Source organism: Rhinoderma darwinii, chromosome 7 (assembly GCF_050947455.1).
Source record: "Rhinoderma darwinii isolate aRhiDar2 chromosome 7, aRhiDar2.hap1, whole genome shotgun sequence".
In the NCBI taxonomy this organism is placed as follows: Eukaryota; Metazoa; Chordata; class Amphibia; order Anura; family Rhinodermatidae; genus Rhinoderma; species Rhinoderma darwinii.
This window is the reverse complement of record NC_134693.1, coordinates 70211703-70230535: the sequence shown is the minus strand read 5'-3', so window position 1 is coordinate 70230535 and position 18833 is coordinate 70211703. Positions and strand designations below refer to the sequence as shown.

At 41.0% G+C, this 18833-nt stretch overlaps 1 protein-coding gene across 5 annotated transcripts in view; it reads left to right on the top strand.

The window, feature by feature from the left end:
- Positions 1 to 18833, top strand: part of RBFOX2 (RNA binding fox-1 homolog 2) — a 262780-nt gene that overhangs the window by 34949 nt on the left and 208998 nt on the right. For all 5 annotated transcript variants that reach the window (XM_075833520.1, XM_075833519.1, XM_075833517.1 and 2 more), the window contains exon 2: positions 1780 to 2004. In XM_075833520.1, the coding sequence (XP_075689635.1) occupies positions 1780 to 2004 (225 nt within the window). The remainder of the gene's footprint in view (positions 1 to 1779; positions 2005 to 18833) is intronic.

The window sequence follows — 18833 nt, the reverse complement described above, 5'->3', positions numbered from 1 at the left end:
GGAGTTTCTAATATAGAAGGCCCTCAAAGCCACTTTACAACTGAAAAAAAAAATTGCTTTGGAAGTTTTCTTGAAAATGTGAGAAATTGCTGCTAAACTTATAAGCCTTGTAAAGTCCTAGAAAAATAAAACGATGCAAACATAAAGTAGGCATATGGGAGGGAAATGTTAACTGGTTACTACTTTGTGTAGTATTTTTTTATCTGTCTTATAAATGCTAATTTTTCTCAATGTTGGTGTTTTTCACAATACTGGGTTTGTTTGTTTGTTTGTTTGGAAAAATTTGGTCAATGTCAACAGAAAACCATTTCAGAATCTCTTGGATAGGTAAAAGCATTTCAAAGTTATTACCACACAAAGTAACACATTTCAGATTTTAAAAAATCGTCTTGTCCAGAAGGCCAAAACAGGCTGCGTCCTGAAGGGGTCAAACGCGTAGCCTCAATAAATCTTGTTTGAAAATCACACTTGGCTCGTTCTGTCAGTAGCGCTGGTTCACCTATCCCTGTTTTCTCTTTATATACTGTTCTATTGATACTGCGGTTACGTATTTGTCTACCAGCCAGGTTTGTTTGCAACTGACTAATATATTCTTACCTACACCAGGGTTGTGCCTGTGGATGCATAACCCAATCTGGTGAGCAAATTTGCCAATTTTTTTACCTCCTCTCCAGCAACCTACCTTGGTGACCTGCACCTTGTACCTCCTTTCTTTCTTTCTCTTTAGATTATGCAGTAATTAATAGTACACCGTAAAGTAAGACCCTACATACCTAGCGTTTTTGTTTTTGCGGTCTGTGGTGCTTTTTTCACAAATGTACATGCTTTGTGTATGGTGTTTTTTTTACATAGGTTTTTACTATGGGACACCTGTACAAAATGACAAAATTAGAAAACGGCACAATTTATTAACTTTTTTAAAAATGCTTCAACGCTTAGTGTTAAATACGTGTGGTTTTTAAAACTCAAATTGTGTTCAATGGAGTTCTAATGCCTCATGCACACGGCCACATGTGGCGGCCGGATCCCGTCAGTGGAAGAATAGGACATTTTCTATCTTTCCACGGATCAAAAAGTCGGGTCTGTTTTCACGGACCCGATTCACCTATTAAAGTGAATGGGTCTGTGAAAACTATTGAGTGCTGTGAAAAACGGCCCGAGTAGCACTGCCGTGTGCAACGGGCATTAGAGTAATTCTTAGAGCCCAGATTAAAACTTTGTTCAGTGTAGTTAAAGATTTTAGACCTAAGTGCAACAGGAAGCTGTGCTACGACGTCTGCAAAACTGCAGTTTTATTACAGCTGACCGTTTATGATCACGCATATCTAGGAAATGTTACTAGAAATATTTCAATGAGAAACCACATTGTGGTACTAGAATCACCTGCATTTAAAGAGGCTCTGTCACCACATTATAAGTGCCCTATCTCCTAGATAAGGAGATGGGCGCTATAATGTAAGCGACAATCTATTTTTACCACTTTGTTTTTAGATTTATGCTAATGAGTTTCTTAATGCCCAAGTGGGCATATTTTTACTTTAGACCAAGTGGGTGTTGTACAGAGGAGTGTATGACGCTGACCAATCAGCATCATGCACTCCTCTCCATTCATTTACACAGCGCATAGGGATCCTGCTAGATCCTTATGTAGGAGATAGGGCACTTATAATGTGGTGACAGAGCCTCTTTAAACATTGTTTTATCAGTGGCGGTTAGCTTTATTTTCATATACATTTTTACCGTTCTAACAATTGTTATTTCTTGATCTGCTCTTTACAGGGTAACCAGGAGCCGACAGCCACTCCTGAGACCATGGTTCAACCTTTTGCTGCTATTCCCTTCCCGCCTCCACCGCAGAATGGTCTGTCTACAGAATATGTGAGCCAGCATGCACAAGAGTATGCTGCTTCCTCCACAGACCATGGACTTCCACTATACGGAGGAGGGCAAGGTCATTCAGAGCATAGTGCCCCCGCAACAAGCACAGCAAATACATCTAGTACGGTGCGTGAGTACGGTTTGTTCTGTCTCCTCATTTTACAACTAATTACCAATGCAGTCTCTCTCTCTAAAACCACTTTTTACGATTTCCTTCCTTTTTTACCTTTTTCCCAACAATCTGTTTTCTCTACCTTTTTTGTTTACTTCATAAATATAGTTGTCATGCCATTTATCTCATTTTATTCCTTCCTTATCAAATTAACCTAGGACCCCCTCCCCCTGAGTAAACTGAAATTTGAAGTTACTTTTCACAAGTTCCGTTTTAATGCGGCTGTCAGGTCTCATATGGGCCCTGTGGAAGATTTTCTCCTAGCAATAGCTGGGTGTTGCCATCCCCTGCCCATATAGTGACAGATTTTCCCATATGAGCACTTAAATAGCTTTTTACATGAAAAAAACCTTTAAAAAAAAAAACTTTAAACAAAAATATATATATATATTTTTTTTAGTATTAAGACCTCACCGCAAACGGCAGTAGGAAAAAGCACAAAGTAATGTTGCATACAGCAAAAAGTACAATAGTACCAAGTGTATAAGGTCCATTATTAACACAAAAACCCATGTGATACGTTTCTTCATATATTGAGAGAGATAGAGATAGAGATATATATATATATATATTATGGAGAAATAGGGTAACGCAGAGAGACGGCAGCAAATTCCAGGCCCAATCAAAGTCAGCAATGTCAAGTTATGAGCTAGTATGAGGGTTGGCTATCCAAGGGCTCCACACTTTAAAAAAATTTATCCGGGCAGCCACATGATTCATAAGAGAGTTTAAAAAGTGGCAGAGTAGAATTACCAACACAATCCATGCTGACCATATAGGAACCTTGGGATGTTTCCAATGTAGGGGTATAGTTTTTTTGTTTGTTTGACCAAGTGGGCATTGTAAAGAGACGTGTATGACACTGACCAATCAGCGTCATACACTTCTCTCCATTCATGTCCATTTGTACTCCGCACAGCTGTGCTGTCATACACCCACATTAACTTTACTGTAGTGTCTTGAGAGTGAATAGACATCACCTCCAGCCAGGATGCGATGTCTAGTGTGAATAGACATTGCGTCCTGGCTGGAGGTGATGTCTATTCACTCTCAAAACACTTCCGTAAAGTTAATGTGGGTGTATGACCGCACAGCGAGATCACGCTGTGCTAAGTACAAATGGACATGAATGGAGAAGTGTATGATGCAGATTGCTCAGTGTCATACACTTCTCTTTACAACGCCCGCTTGGGCATTAAGAAACGAATTAGCATAAATCTAAAATTTCTCAAAAATGATCGTTTTTCAAAATAAAAACCACTGTTATCTACATTACAGTGCAGATCAGATTATGTACAAGATAGGGCGCTTAAAATGTGATGACAGAGCCTCTTTAACCCCACAGGATTTTTGTGGAAAATGTTACATTTTTGCAAGGCATAAAGGAGAAAAAGCACCCCAACATTTTGAAAAACAATATCACCCTATTACGACAATACCCCATATATGGTAATAAACTGCTGTTTCGACACACGGCAGGGCTTACAAAGGAAAGAGCGCTATTTGGCTTTTGGCGCTCAAATTTTGCTGGAACGGTTTTGCAGCGCCATGTCACATTTGCAAAGCCCATGAGGGACCAAATCAGTGGAAACCCCCCAAAAGTGACCATTTGGGAAACCACACCCCTGAAGAGATTTATCGAGGGGTATAGTGAGCATTTTGTTCCCATCGCCTTTTTGCTCAATTTAGTGGAATTATGCCGTGAAATTGAATATTAACGCGTTTTTTTCTGACAAAAGTGGACATTTTAATTTTTTGCAAGGCATAAAGGAGATAAAGCACCCCAACATTTGAAAAGCAATTTGGCCCACAATTGCAGAGCTCTGAGGTCCACTGAAGACCAATATCTCAAACTGTTAATCGGGGTTTCCCGGGTATGGCGATGCCATATATGTGGATTTGAAATGATGTTTGGCCACGATGCAGAGTTCAGAATGGAGGGAGTGCCTTTTGGAGCGTAGATTTTGCTTGGTAGTAGCATTGTTTGGGGTTTTGCTGGTATTTCAGTTTATAGTGTGGGTGCATATGTAATCTGTGCGGAGTACATCAGGGCATAATAAGGTGGTATGGTAATGGTAAGTAAATAATCACAGATGTGTGGCCGGTGTCGCATTGATAAATGGAGCCAGATATTATCCGCTTTTGGAACACTCTGCACATTTTGCATCGCCATATTCTGAGAGCCAGAACTTTTTTTATTTTTTCACCACCGGAGCTGTGTGAGGGCTTATTTGTTGCAGGACACTGTCGTTTTCATTGGTACCATTTTGGGGTACATGCGATCTTTTTGGTCACTTTGTATTCCATTTTTTGACAAGCAAGGTGACCAAATACCAGCAATTTTGACAATGTGTTTTTATTTTTCTTCGTGTTCACCGTGGGCCTAAAATGGCATTTTTACTTTAGTTTGCGGGTTGATACCATATGTGTATAGTTTTATTTTTATGTTTTGTAGTGTTTGCACAGTCAAATCACATTTTTTTTTTTTTTTTTTTTTTTGTCCGCATATTCTGGCCAACTTTTTTTTGCGAAACGGCTTGTAGATTTTATTGGTACTATTTTGAGGTTAAATGCACTTTTTTATCATTTTTTACTACCTCTGAAATCTACTACATTGCACTATCCATGTAGTTGAATGCATTAGAGTTGTCAGTTATTTATCTGATCATATCGCAGGGTGCTGATCTGCTAGTAAACCCCATAGATGCAGCGCTGCATCTAAGGGGTTAATCGGCCAGTTCGGAGGCTAGCTCCGGTCCTGGCCATGCAGTAGGGTGTCTGCTGTAATATACAGCTGGCGATAGTGTGGGCTCCGCTTCTGATATACCTATACATAGTGTTGCGTTAAGTAATTAACGACAGCAACGCACTAGTACATTGGAAGTCGTTAAGGGGTTAAACATTAGTAAGGTCTGATGATTTAATACAATAACAATCATTTTCTTACAATATGGTCAGTCAATAAGGCTTGTATTGTGGTTTATCTTAAATCTCAACATTACCCCCCATTGACTGAGGGTTTGGCGCCGCAGCCATTTTTCATTTTGGTTCTTACACTCCGCCTTATTAAAAGCCATAAATTTTTACTTTTCCGTTGACGTAGCCGCATGAGGATTGTTCTGTGCAGGAAGAGTTGTGGTTTATAAAGTCACCGTTTAAAGTACTGTGTTTTTCGGACTATAAGACGCACCTAACTATAAGATGCACCCAGGTTTTAGACAACCGAAAATAGGAAAAAGTCAAAGAAAAAAAATGTATTGGTTAAAAAAAAATTTGTTGGGTTTCACCACATTCTGAGAGCCAAAACGTTTTATATTTTTCCATCGTTTTGAGCGGTGTGAGGGCTTATTTTTTGAGGGACGAGCTGTAGTTTTTATTAGCACATTTGGTACATACTATTTTTTTTCATTCTTACGTTCTTTTTAGCGCTATGGTGACCAAAAGACCGATTCTGGGGTTTTCAATTTTTTTTTTTTTTACTTTTAACCCGTTCGTGACCACCAATACACCTTTTCACGGCAGCCACTAACGGGCTTTATTCTGATGCATAAGCCTTTTTACGGCACTGCAGCAGAATAAAGTAAACAGAGCAGGGAGCTGTCAAATCTCCCTGCTCTCAGCTGCCAGACGGAGCTGGGGGCGTCCCTGCTCGACCGGGTGAGATCGATATTCGTATCAATCTCACCCGTTTAACCCTTCAGATGCGGTGCGCAATAGCGTGCACCGCATCTGAGTGGTTTTTGGAGAGAGGGAGGGAGTTCCCTCTCATCCCACTGACACCCTGTGATAAGATCGCAGAGTGTCTGTGTCTCCGATGGCAGCCGGGCGCCTAATAAAGGCCCCCAGGTCTGCCTGTAGCGAATGCCTGCTAGATCATGCCGCAGGCATGACCTAGCAGATGCCTGTCCGTGTTAAACGGACAGGCAGTAATAAACTGCAATACTTAAGTATTGCAATGTATTATAATATCGCTCGGAGAATCGCATATTAAAGTCCCCTAGTGGGACTAGTAAAAAAGTTTAAAAAAAAAGTTTAATAAACTTAATGAAAAAAAAAAGGGGAAAAAAAAATTAAAAACCGACTTTTTCCCCTTACAAACTGCTTTAATATTAAAAAAACTAAATAAATTTTAAGTTACACACATTTGGTATCACTGCGTCCGTAATGACCCCGACTATAAAGCTATTACATTACTTAACCCGCACGGTGAATGCCGTAAAAAATGAAATCAAAAACGACTGAAAAATTGCTGTTTTCTTTGAATCCTGACTTTAAAAAAATGTGATTAAAAAGTGATCAAAAAGTCGCATCTACGCCAAAATGGTACCAATAAAAACTACCTGTCTTCCCACAAAAAAAAAAGCCCTCATACAACCGCATCGGTGAAAAAATAAAAACGTTGCGTCTCTTCAAATATGGAGACACAAAAACAAATAATTTTGAAAAAAAAGCGTTTTTACTGTGTAAAAGTAGTAAAACATACAAAATCTATACAAATTTGGTATCGTTGCAATCGTAACAACCCGCTGAATAAAGTTAGTGTTATTTATACCACACAGTAAACGGCGCAGATTTAGGATGCAAAAAAGTGGCGAAATTTCAGATTTTTTTTTCTATTCCCACCCCCCCCCCCCAAAAGTTAAAAGTTAATCAATAAATAATATGTACCTCACAATGGTGCTATTAAAAAATAGAACTTGTCCCGCAAAAAACAAGACCGTATACAGCTATGTCGACGCAAAAATAAAAAAGTTTTGGCTCTTGGAATGCGACGATGGAAAAACGTAAAAAATAGATTGGTCATTAAGGTCTAAAATAGGCTGGTCATTAACATTTTTTACACTCCTGAAAATGTATTTAATAAAATGCGTAAAAAAAAGTTTAATAGTTCCCCCTAGGGGACTTGAACCAGCGATCATTCGGTAGCTGGTACAATACACTGCAATAAATGGATGAGTTAAGGAAACCGTGTAACTCGCAGAGCTATGCTGTTTCCGTGACTCCCGTAGTAGTGAATTGCAGTTACAGAAGCAGCGTAGCATGCTACGCTGTTTCCGTAACTACTATTCAGTTGTATGGGAGTTACGAAAACTGCATAGCTCTGCGAGTTACTGTTTCTGTAACTCGACCATTTAACCAGGAAGTGAAGTGGCCGGAAGACAGTGGAGCCAGGTAAGATAGAACGGGGTTTAGGGGGCCCCTTTCTAGAGATAGATTTGGGTCTCAAAGGTGGGACCTGCATCTATCTGACATTAATGACATATCTTGTGGATATGTCAGAAATGTCCTTCATGGGAAAGCCCATATAAATGTTGCAGTCGCTATTGACTGCGGTATTTAACGCGGTCGCTATTGACCGCGGCATTTAACTAGTTAGAGCAGCGTGTCAGCTGCTGACACCTGCAGTGTGTGGAGCAGGCTCAGTGCGTGAGCCCGCTCCGTACATCATCCCCGCTCCATGATGGGTTAGGGGGCCTGGCGCTGCCGGGTACCTTGACTGCCGACTAGAAAACACAGGGGCTTTTTAGCAAGATTTATTCTTTCTAAAAACTGCGTCTTATAGTCCGAAAAATACGGTAACATATAATGTACTGGGAAACTTTTAATGTACTGGCCATTGAGTGGTTAAATGACATTGGCCTTGCACTTTTTTTTTAACGGATTGGAATTGTTCTCAAAGGCAGATTTCTCCGCTTTTAAACGGATTGTCACGAAGGGGAGAAAACTATCCGTTGCTGCTTGTTCTCCTTAATTAGGGCGGTGTACGTACTCTGGTGGCAGGTATTAAATTAATCCGTAGTCCCCCCTCGGGACATTTTTGTTTCTGCTATAACTTTCAAGGCTGCGTACTTCCCACCAGGACTGTACATAATCTTTATAGACCTCGGCATGGTCTCTGCTGATTTCACTGTGTGGTTTGTAGCGTTGTATGTCAGTTGTTTGTCTGAAAAACATACTCTGTCTCGGCCTTTAAATTTGGTGGTTGGCTGACTACGTATACTTTTTGAAGACTTCGTTTTAATAAAAAATTATTATAGTGTTTAATGCAACTTTGTAATTGTTTTTTTATAAAAAAAAAAAAAACTTTGCTTTTTCAGATACAGCTTCTATGTAACTGTATCTTGTGCTGAAACTTGAATCCGTCAGGTGAGCGGGGCTGACTGCTTCGGTGACACTGGGTCCTGCGTGTTGACTGATGCTGAACTGACTGATTCGGGTTTTAGCACAAGATACAGCTTCCGTGTATCCAGGATACATATAAGCTGTATCTCAAAGTAAAAACTATTTTTTAAATAAAAAAAACTATTTGCACAGTTGGTGCTATTAAATTCTGTTTTAGTAAAAAAAAAAAAAGTCTTCAAAGGTTTATATAGACTTTAATCCCTTCCCAACATTTGTCATAAGTATACGTCATGGAAAGCCAGTGCTTCCCGCAAAATGTTGTATATTTACGACAAATAGATTGCACGGGCTCAAACAACCGCTGGTGTCCGCTGTATGTTACAGCTGACACCCTGCTGTAACGGCAAGGACCAGAGCTAGCTTCAGTGATCTAAGGGGTTTGTAGCTGATGGCTGCAATGGCAACCGGAGGCCTAACACTGGCCTCCTGCAATGCCAATTATAGAAGCCTATCTGTCCGTGTGAAACTGACCGGTTTAATACACTGCAATACATATGTTCACAGGCTTAGCAAAAAAGTCTAAAAATACAGAGATGTTTTCAAGGGAAAGCCACTCCTGATTTTCAGCCGTTTTTTTCTTTTTCTTTTTTTTTTTTTTTTTTTTTTTTTAGCAACTCGCGTTTTTCGCTGTGTTTTTTTTTACGCCCGTTTTTGGAGCTGTTTTTTTCTAGTGTCAATAAAAAAAGGCTCCAATAACGGTTCAAGAAGTGACATGCACTTCTTTCTCACTGGCTTTTTTTACGCAGCCGTTTTTCAAAACGGCCTGTGTAAAAAAAACAAAAACGCCCCATCGGAACAGACCGCCGTTTTTCCCATTTGAAATCAATGGGCAGATGTTTGGAGGCGTTCTGCCTCTGATCTTTCGGCAGTTTGCAGCCCGAAAAACGTCTGAAAATAAGCTGTGTGAACATACCCTAACGAGATCAAACCGTTGGACCTTCAAGTCCCCTAATAGGACTACAAAAAAAAATTTTGTAAAAAAATAATGTAATAAAATGAAAAATCACCCTTTATTATTGATCAAGCCCTTTTATTACTGAAAAAAATTAAAATAAACTATACTGAATTTGTATCGCCGTGTCCGTAACATCCTGAACTATACACGATCTTATGACATTTATCCCAAGAGTTGAACGCCGAAAAAAACCACCTAAACAATAATGCCGGACTTGCTGCTTTTTGGTCACCTTGCCTTCCAAAAAATTGGAACAAAAAGTATCAAAAAGTTGCATATATCCAAAGATGGTCTCGATGAAAACTAAACTCATCTTGCAAAAAACAAACCTTAAGCTCAGTCGACGAAAAAAATGAAAGTTCTGGTTCTCAGAACATGGAAAAGTTGTAAAACATAAAGCTAAATTTGGTATCACCGGAATCGTACTAGCCCACAGAAAAAAGTTAACGTAGTTTATAACGCACGGTGAACGGTGTATTAAAAAAAACAACCTAGAAAGATGGAATTGTTGTTTTTTGGTCACCTTGCCTCCCAAAAATAGGATATAAAGTGATCAAATAGTCACAAGTACCACAGAATGACAGCAATAAAAACGTACAGCTCGTCCTGCAAAAAAACAAATCCCTCACAGCTCTGTAGACAGAGCAGGAAAAAAGCTATAGTTCTTGAAATATGGCTACCCAAAAACATGATTACACCATAAAAAAAAAAAAAAAAAAAAAAAAAAAAAGAGTAAAACATTTATAAAAACGATATAGAGCTGATATAGCCATGTTTTTACTGACCCGCAGAATAAAGTTAACATGTAATTTATACAGCACGGTGAACAAAACTAAATAAACCATGTAGAATTTCTTTTTATCACGTTCCTTCCCAAAAATGGAATTGAAAGTGATCAAAAAGTCACGTGAACCCCAAAATGGTACCAATAAAAACTACAGCCCCGCAAAAAAACAGCCCTTTGTTTTTTTCATAGTCTTAGGCCTTATTTGCATGAACGTGTTTCACGTCCCTGATACCCGCGTGAAAATCACACGCGTCGCACGGACCTATGTAAGTCAATGGGGCCATTCAGACATTCCGTGTTTTTCACGCAGCGTGTGTCCGCTGCGTGAAGCTCACAGCATGTCCTATACTTTAGCGTGTTTTGCGCATCACGCACCCATTGAAGTCAATGGGTGCGTGAAAATCACGAGCAGCACACAGTTGTTCAATAAATGAAGGGAAAAATAAAACCACCTCCTTTTCGTTTTCTAAACCTCAAAACCGCGTGTCATAAGGATGCCATATGCGCGAAAATCACGCAGCCACGCACCAAACACTGATGACACACGGGACTGCAACGTGCAAGAAATGCAGCGTTTCTGCGCGTGCAAAACTCACACGTTCGTGTAAATAAGGCCTGAGTGGTGTGGCTCCCATAAGTCAGTAAAGCAGAAATATGCAGAAGTTTCTTCTGTTTCAAGAGGCAATTATCAAGGCCCTAATATTAGGGAACGAGGAAGGAGAGGGCTCAAACCTTTCTGCTTGAAGCGTGGGTGCCCGTATTATACCAGGACAACACTTCCCAGCAAAATTCCCCAAACTGCAAAGGTGCAGAGTGTGGACCAAAAGGGGGATAAGAAAGGACATTTATCAGTGAGACACCGGTCTGTGCAGAAAGGATTGCTTCAAAGCATAACCAACATGATTTTTATTATTTTTTTTTTTTACCCGATTTTATTATACCCTGATTTACTTTGCCCAGCTTACATTTGCCCCCACACACAGTGTTCCAAATTATTATGCACATTGGATTTAAGTGTCATAAACATTTAATTATCAGTTTTTCAATTAAACTCATGGATGGTATTGTGTCTTAGGGCTCTTTGGATCATTGTAATCAATCTCAGACACCTGTGATAATTTGTTTGCCAGGTGTGCCCAATCAAAGGAAAACTACTTAAAGAGGCTCTGTCACCAGATTTTGCAACCCCTATCTGCTATTGCAGCAGATAGGTGCTGCAATGTAGATTACAGTAACGTTTTTATTTTTAAAAAACGAGCATTTTTGGCCAAGTTATGACCATTTTTGTAGTTATGCAAATGAGGCTTGCAAAAGTCCAAGTGGGTGTGTATTATGTGCGTACATCGGGGCGTTTTTAATACTTTTACTAGCTGGGCGTTCTGATAAGTATCATCCACTTCTCTTCAGAACGCCCAGCTTCTGCCAGGTCACGCTGTGACGTCACTCACAGGTCCTGCATCGTGTCAGATGAGCGAGGACACTGGCACCAGAGGCTTCAGTTGATTCTGCAGCAGCATCGGCGTTTGCAGGTAAGTCGATGTAGCTACTTACCTGCAAACGCTGATGCTGCTGCAGAATCAACTGTAGCCTCTGGTGCCGATGTCCTCGCTCGTCTGACACTATGCAGGACCTGTGAGTGACGACACAGCGTGATCTCTCGAGAACACGCTGTGTGTCTGCAGTGCCAGAAGCTGGGCGTTCTGAAGAGAAGTGGATGATACTTCTCATCAGAACGCCCAGCTAGTAAAAGTAGTAAACACACCCCGATGTACGCACATAATACACGCCCACTTGGACTTTTACTTTTAAACACACCCACTTGGACTTTTGCAAGCCTCATTTGCATAACTACAAAAATGGTCATAACTTGGCCAAAAATGCTCGTTTTTTAAAAATAAAAACGTTACTGTAATCTACATTGCAGCGCCTATCTGCTGCAATAGCAGATAGGGGTTGCAAAATCTGGTGACAGAGCCTCTTTAAGGACGTTCCACGTTATTAAGCAGGCCACAGGTGTCAAGCAATATGGGATAGAAAGGATCTCTCTGCTGCCGAAAAGCGTGAAATAGTGCAATACCTTGGACAAGGTATGAAAACCTTGGATATTTCAAGAAAACTTAGGCGTGATCATCATACTGTGAAAAGATTTTTGGCTGATTCACAGCACAGACTGGTTCGTTCAGATAAAGGCATAATGAGGAAGGTTTCTGCCAGACAAATTAATAGGATTAGGAGAGCAGCTGCTAAAATGCCATTGCAAAGCAGCAAACGGTTGCAGTGGGCTCAGAAATGCATGAAGACTAATTTTCAAACCGTGTTTACTGAGGAGTGCCGTGCAACCCTGGATGGTCCAGATGGATGGAGTAGTGGATGGTTGGTGAATGGCCACCATGTCCCAACATGGCTGCGATGTCAGCAAGGAGGTGGCAGAGTCCTGTTTTGGGCTGGAATCATGGGGAGAGAGCTGGTAGGCCCCTTTACAGTCCCTGACGGTGTGAAAATGACCTCTGCAAAGTACGTAGAGTTTGACTGACCACTTTCTTCCGTGGTACAAAAAGAACTGTGCCTTCCGTAGCAAAATTATCTTCATGCATGACAATGCACCATCTCATGCTGCAAAGAATACCTCTGTGTCATTGGCTGCTATGGGCATAAAAGGAGAGAAACTCGTGGTGTGGCCATGTTCCACTGACCTCAACCCTATTGAGAACCTTTGGCGCATCCTCAAGCAAAATATCTGAGGGTGAGAGGCAGTTCACATCAAAACAGAAGCTCTGGGAGGCTATTCTGACATCCTGCAAAGATATTCAAGCAGAAACTGTCCAAATACTCACAAATTCAATGGATGCAAGAATTGTGACGGTGATATCAAAGAAGGGGTCCTATGTTAACATGTAACTTGGCCTGCTAAGTTTTTTGTTTTGTTTTTTGATTGAAAGAGCTTTTGATTTCTGTAAATATGACCTCCTGATGCTGCAAATTCAACAAATTACCATTTTAGTTCTCTTTACAACTATTAAAATGTTTTGATCTCTGTTGTGCATAATAATTTGAAACAGTGCATTTTGAGTTTTTTTTTTACTTCTAAAAAGAAAACTTCTCATTAGGAGATTTGTTCAGTAAAATTCGCACTAAACTCCAACGGTTGATGGCTTGAAGATTATATTGACTGTCATTTGCATCGACTATTTAGGAAAATGAGCGAAAAATATTTGTGTAATAACCTGAAATACCAGTAAAACTCCAAACAAAACTACTACCAAGTAAAATCTGTGCTCCCTCCCTGCTGTGCCCAAATGGCAATTAATTCCACATATATGACATCCCCATACCCAGGAGAACCCTTTTAACCGTTTTTGCTGTGTCTCTGCAGTGGCACAAGCTGGGCGCAACATATTGCCACTGAAATGTCATCTGGGGAACAATTTCAATTTTTACTTTTGCACCATCAGCAGCGCATTCATTTCTGGAAAACACCTGTGGGGTCGAAATGCTCACTACACCCCTTAATAAATGACTAGGAGTGTAGCTTCCAAAATGGAGTCACTTCTCACGGGTTTCTTTTTATTATTTTACATCAGAGCCTCTGCAATTGGAAACAAATACTTAGTAAATCGCCAAATTAGGCCTTAAAGGGAATGTGTTGCCAGAAAAACATTTTTTTTTTTTAATTAAACATTTAGTGTGTAGGTGATTAAACATTGTTCAAATTTTTTTTATTTTTTTCACGAGTCAGGAAATATTATAAATTAGATTCTAATTTATAATATTTCCCATTGCTGGTCACTAGATGGAGCTATTCCCAAAATTGCAGCATTGCAAAATTGGGTAAAAAGCCCTCGCTCTAGTGAGCTCTCAGCATCCCCCCCTCCTTTATCCTGGCTAGTGCCGGGATAAACGAGGGGTTTGAACGGTCTATCCTCCTACACTGTGTCGCCATTTTTTGAGCTAACACACAGTGTAGTAGGTTTACATACAGTAGTAAACGTACACAAACACGAACATACATTGAAATCTCTTACCTGCTCCTGCCGCCGCAGCTCCCTCCGGCCCGTCCGCTCCGTCTGCTGCCGCTGGTCCAAGTGCACAAGTCCGGAAGCCGCGACCAGAAGTAGTAATCTTACTGTCCGGCCGTGACTTCCGGTCCATAGGAAAATGGCGCCGGACGGCGCCAATTTCAAATTGGACTGTGTGGGAGAAGTGGATGGGACGGGAGCCGTTCGCAGTCCCTATGGGACTGTGGCTGCCGTATTCCATGTCTGTATGTGTCGTTAATCGACACATACAGAAATGGAGCAAAAAATGGCAGCCCCTGTAGGGAAGAAAAAGTGTAAAAATAAGAAAAAGTAAAACACAAACACACAAATAAATATAAATGTTTTTAATAAAGCACTAACATCTTTAACATATGAAAGAAAAATTTGTGATGACACTGTTCCTTTAATTTTGCATGGTACTCTTTCACTCCTGAGCCCTGTCGTATGTCCAAGTAAAAGAGTAGCGCCACATGTAGGAAGTTTCTAAAACCGGGAAACACCGCATAATAATTAAATAGCTGGCTCTTCATGGTGGCACCAGCTGGGAATAACATATTGGACACTGAAATGGAATATCTATGGAAAAGTTGCCATTTTCACTCTGGAACAAGGCCCTGCTTGCAATCTATGGGGGAATAGGGGGACACACAATGTAAAAAGCGCTGTGGGGGGATACTGTTGAATGAATGAATCCGGTTTTGACAACTAATCTAATGGGGATATAAAGAAAAGTCACATTATAAAATGTGATAGGCCTATCTAAAAAAAAGTATTTTAAGAGCACTCTTGTTAGTTTGGAATGCGCTCCCCTTGACCGTCAAATTCCTGCGGACTGGTGCAGCACGAGAAAAGTACCGGAGATGGTAATGTGAGGTTCTTATAATAGAGTATGTTAATCTTAGATCGTAAGATTAGGGTGTACAGCACGGGTAGGGTGGTAGACAGATGAGTCAGGAGATTATGGAGGTGCACCACTGGAGAGCTTTGCTGTAAAAAATTTAGTGTGACCTCTGACTCTAACCCACAGACTAAATACTCCTCGCATTTTTGAGTATTTTTAGCCAAGGAGGAGTACGTAATTTGCAGCAATTAAAATCAATACCACGTAAGGAAATAAGGTGTTAAACCGGCTATTTCTGCAGAGAATCATTCCGATAACTTATAACAATGCTTTCTTGCATAATTAGCGAGTTTAGGGAATTCTAAACCTACTTTATACTACAAACTGAACAGAAGTGTAAACTCGAAACACGAAAACCTCAAATCAAATCACTCAGGGACCAGGGCAGAAGACAATGCAAATAGACCAAATCTAAGCAAAAATAGCTGAAATAGTGGAACTTGTCAAATAAAATGTGTGACCCGCCTGTCAACCCCAGACAACCAATTTATTTGGACTGTGTAAATCTGCTGTTCAGGGGGAGCGATATAGCACTGCTTAATATAAGCAGTTCTGTACAGCGCCTTCCCAAAACAAACAAAAATGCGCAGTCCACATAAAATTGATGTCTTTTATATACAAACACAATTAATTTTTTATAAAATTTTTAATGTTTCCTTTATCTCCATTAGAAATGTATGGGCAGCAGTGTCTGGTAGAAAAACCGCAGAATTTTCTCGCAACGTGTCAAAGATTGCGGAAAAATTATGCGGTTTTAACCAGGTTTGTGGCAAAACAAAGCATTTTTTCTCCACGACCTGTGAACCCAGAGAAGAACACATGAGCAAATGGGTGAGGTGGAGAAAGAGACCCCCTGTAGGGAGCTGATGTCCGCAGTAGACATTGAGGAGGGGGAGATGACACTGGAGGATCACACTGTTGGACAATATAAACAGGCACATAAACACAGCAGCTAGGGAGAATCACAAATGAGAAGGCAATGGAGGAAGAGGATTGATGGCCTAGAGAAAGGACCACATCTGTCCTGGAGTGGAGACCACACAAGCGCACATGTAGAGCGCTGGCAGAACAGTACGAGAGTTTTAAAGAGGTGCATAAAACTAGGTTCTAAGAACTTCTCCATAAATACTTATATTTACTCTCCAGGGGGAAAAGGCAGGATTTTTAAAGGGGGTTTCCAAATGCACACTTTTTTTAAACCTAGTTATTTTTGCAACGTGCCCGCTACCCTCTGGGTATTGGTCTGCACGTATCCACCAGCTGAGCCTTTTCTATTACACGCGCTATTATTATAAAGGGCTAGGCTAGTGGATATTTGCTGACAAATATATGTAGTGTTAAAACCAGCATAGATAGTGCCTCATACAATGCCCCCTTTAGAAAGTGCCCCCTGTAGACCGTGCCACAGTGTCCCCTGTAGATGTTGCCATAAATTTAGATAATGCCACACTCGTCCTCTCCTCTACCGATGCAGGCCCGGTCTGTTCTGATCAAGCCTGCTTCCAGCAGAACGGCGCAGGCAACGCGATGACTTAATTGCACCGCTTTTATCACAAAAAAAGTGCTGAATGGCAGGGAAGGGAATAGACTGTTCCCTTGCCTCGCTGGCACTGTCAATTGTATCAGTTTCCTAGGGACGCAGATACAATTGAGTATAATAGTATGTGAGGCCCTCCCGGCCCTATTCGCTGCTCTCATACTGTGCCGTTCTTCCACTCAAAATTAATTGTCTAATGCATAAGAATATGCATGAGACTGATTTCAAAGCATCCAGAAGCCTCTTACAGGTGTCAAATATGCCTGTAGAGTAATAATTTTACGTTGTATTCTACAAGGATTGGGAAACCAGTGCAGTGACTGGCACAGGGTAGAGACATTGGTTTAGAGTTTGGTCAGAAAGATGAGCCTGGCGTCTGCATTCAGGATAGATTAGAGAAGGAAGAATTTAGTTGGGGGAAGACCAATTGGTATTGAGTAAGCACAAAAAGAATGAATATGAGCAACAATAAGAATTTTTGAAAAACGGTAAAAGGGTGGATTCTTGATGTTTTTGAGGTGCAGGTGACATAAGCGTGCATGTAATTGAATATAAGGAGAAAAGGAAAGAACTGTCTGCCCAGGAGTTATGATAGTACCACACACTGAAATATTAGGTTTAGGCCCCATGCACATGACGGATGAATTTGCGAATCCATTCATTTCTATTGGCCACGGACACCTTTCCGTATGTTTCCGTAAGTGTGTCCGGGACGTAGAAATGATCCGCAAATTATAGAACATGTCCTATTCTTGTCCACAATGCAGGCACGAACTCTCCCATAGAAGTCGATGGGCGATTCCACAATTTCGGACGGCTACTTATGTGTAGCAGTCTGATCCGTATTTGCGGACAGTAAAAACCCTTACGGTCATGTGTATGAGGTTTTAGATGGGATAGTAGATGGTTTAACCCCTTAACGACCGCAAATACGCCTCTTCACGGCGGCAGTTAATGGTACTTATTCCAGAGCGCCACCTTTTCACGGCACTCTGACATAAGCCCGGCGCGGGTGTTGGGTGGTCTAAAGACAGCCGGACACCTGTACTAACGGGCGGGATGGATTTCAACATCAATCTCATCTGTTTAACCCCTTAGATGCGGCGCTCGAGTGAGCGCCGCATCCAAGTGGTTTTGAAGGGAGGGAGCGCCCTCACCCCACGGCACCCTGCAATTGCAATCGTAGGGTGCCAATGGCTTCTATGGCAGTCAGGGGCCTAACAAAGGCCCCCAAGTCTGCCTGTAGTGGATGCCTGCTAAGCCATGCCTGAGGCATGACCTAGCAGGAGCCTGTCAGTTTTATACTGACAGGCAATAATACGCTGCAGTACAAAAGTATTGCAGTGTATTATGAAAGCGATTAGAAAATCTCAGTGAAGTCTCCTAGTGTGACTAAAAATAAAGTTATCAAATCGTTTAAATTAAATAAAAATCCCAATTAAAAAAAAATGAAAGCCACTTTTTCCCATATGAAAAAACAATTTCAAAAAAATAAAAATATTAGACCTATTTGCTATCGCCGCGTCTGTAACAACCCCACCTATAAAGCGATTGTTATTTAGCCTGCACGGTGAACGGCGTAAAACATGTAATAAAAAATAATTACAGAATTGCTATTTTCTGTTCATCCTGCCTTCAAAAAAATTGCTAAAATGTGATCAAAAAGTTGCATGTACTCAAATGCTACCAATAAAAACTAGAAGTCGTCCCGCAAAAAACAAGCCCTCATATAGCTGCATCGGCATAAAAAAATAAATAAAACCATTATGGCTCTTAAAACATGGCGGCAACACAAACCAATAATTTGGAAAGAAAAGCGTTTTTACTGTGTAAAAGTAGTAAAACATACAAAATGTATGGTTTTTTTTTTTTCATCCCCCCCCCCCGAAGAAGTTAAAGGAACAGTGTCATGGCAAATAATTTTTTTATATGTTAAAGATGTTAGTGCTGTAATAAAAACGTTTATATTCATTTGTGTGTTTGTGTTTTACTGTTTCTTATTTTTACACTTTTTCTTCCCTATGGGGGCTGCCATTTTTTGTTCCATTTCTGTGTGTGTCGATTAACGACACACACAGACATGGAGTACGGCAGCCACAGTCCCATAGGGACTGTGAACGGCTCCCGTCCCATTCACGTCCGTGTACGGCGTCTGTGTGGGAACTGCGCATGCGCCGCTCCCACACAGTCCTATTCGAAATTGGCGCCGTCCGGCGCCATTTTCCTGTGTACCGGAAGTCGCGGCCGGACTGTAATATTACTACTTCCGGTCGCGGCTTCCGGACTTGTGCACATGGAACAGCGGCAGCAAAGGGAGCGGACGGGCCGGAGGGAGCCGCGGCGGCAGGAGCAGGTAAGAGATTTCAATGTATGTTAGTGTTTG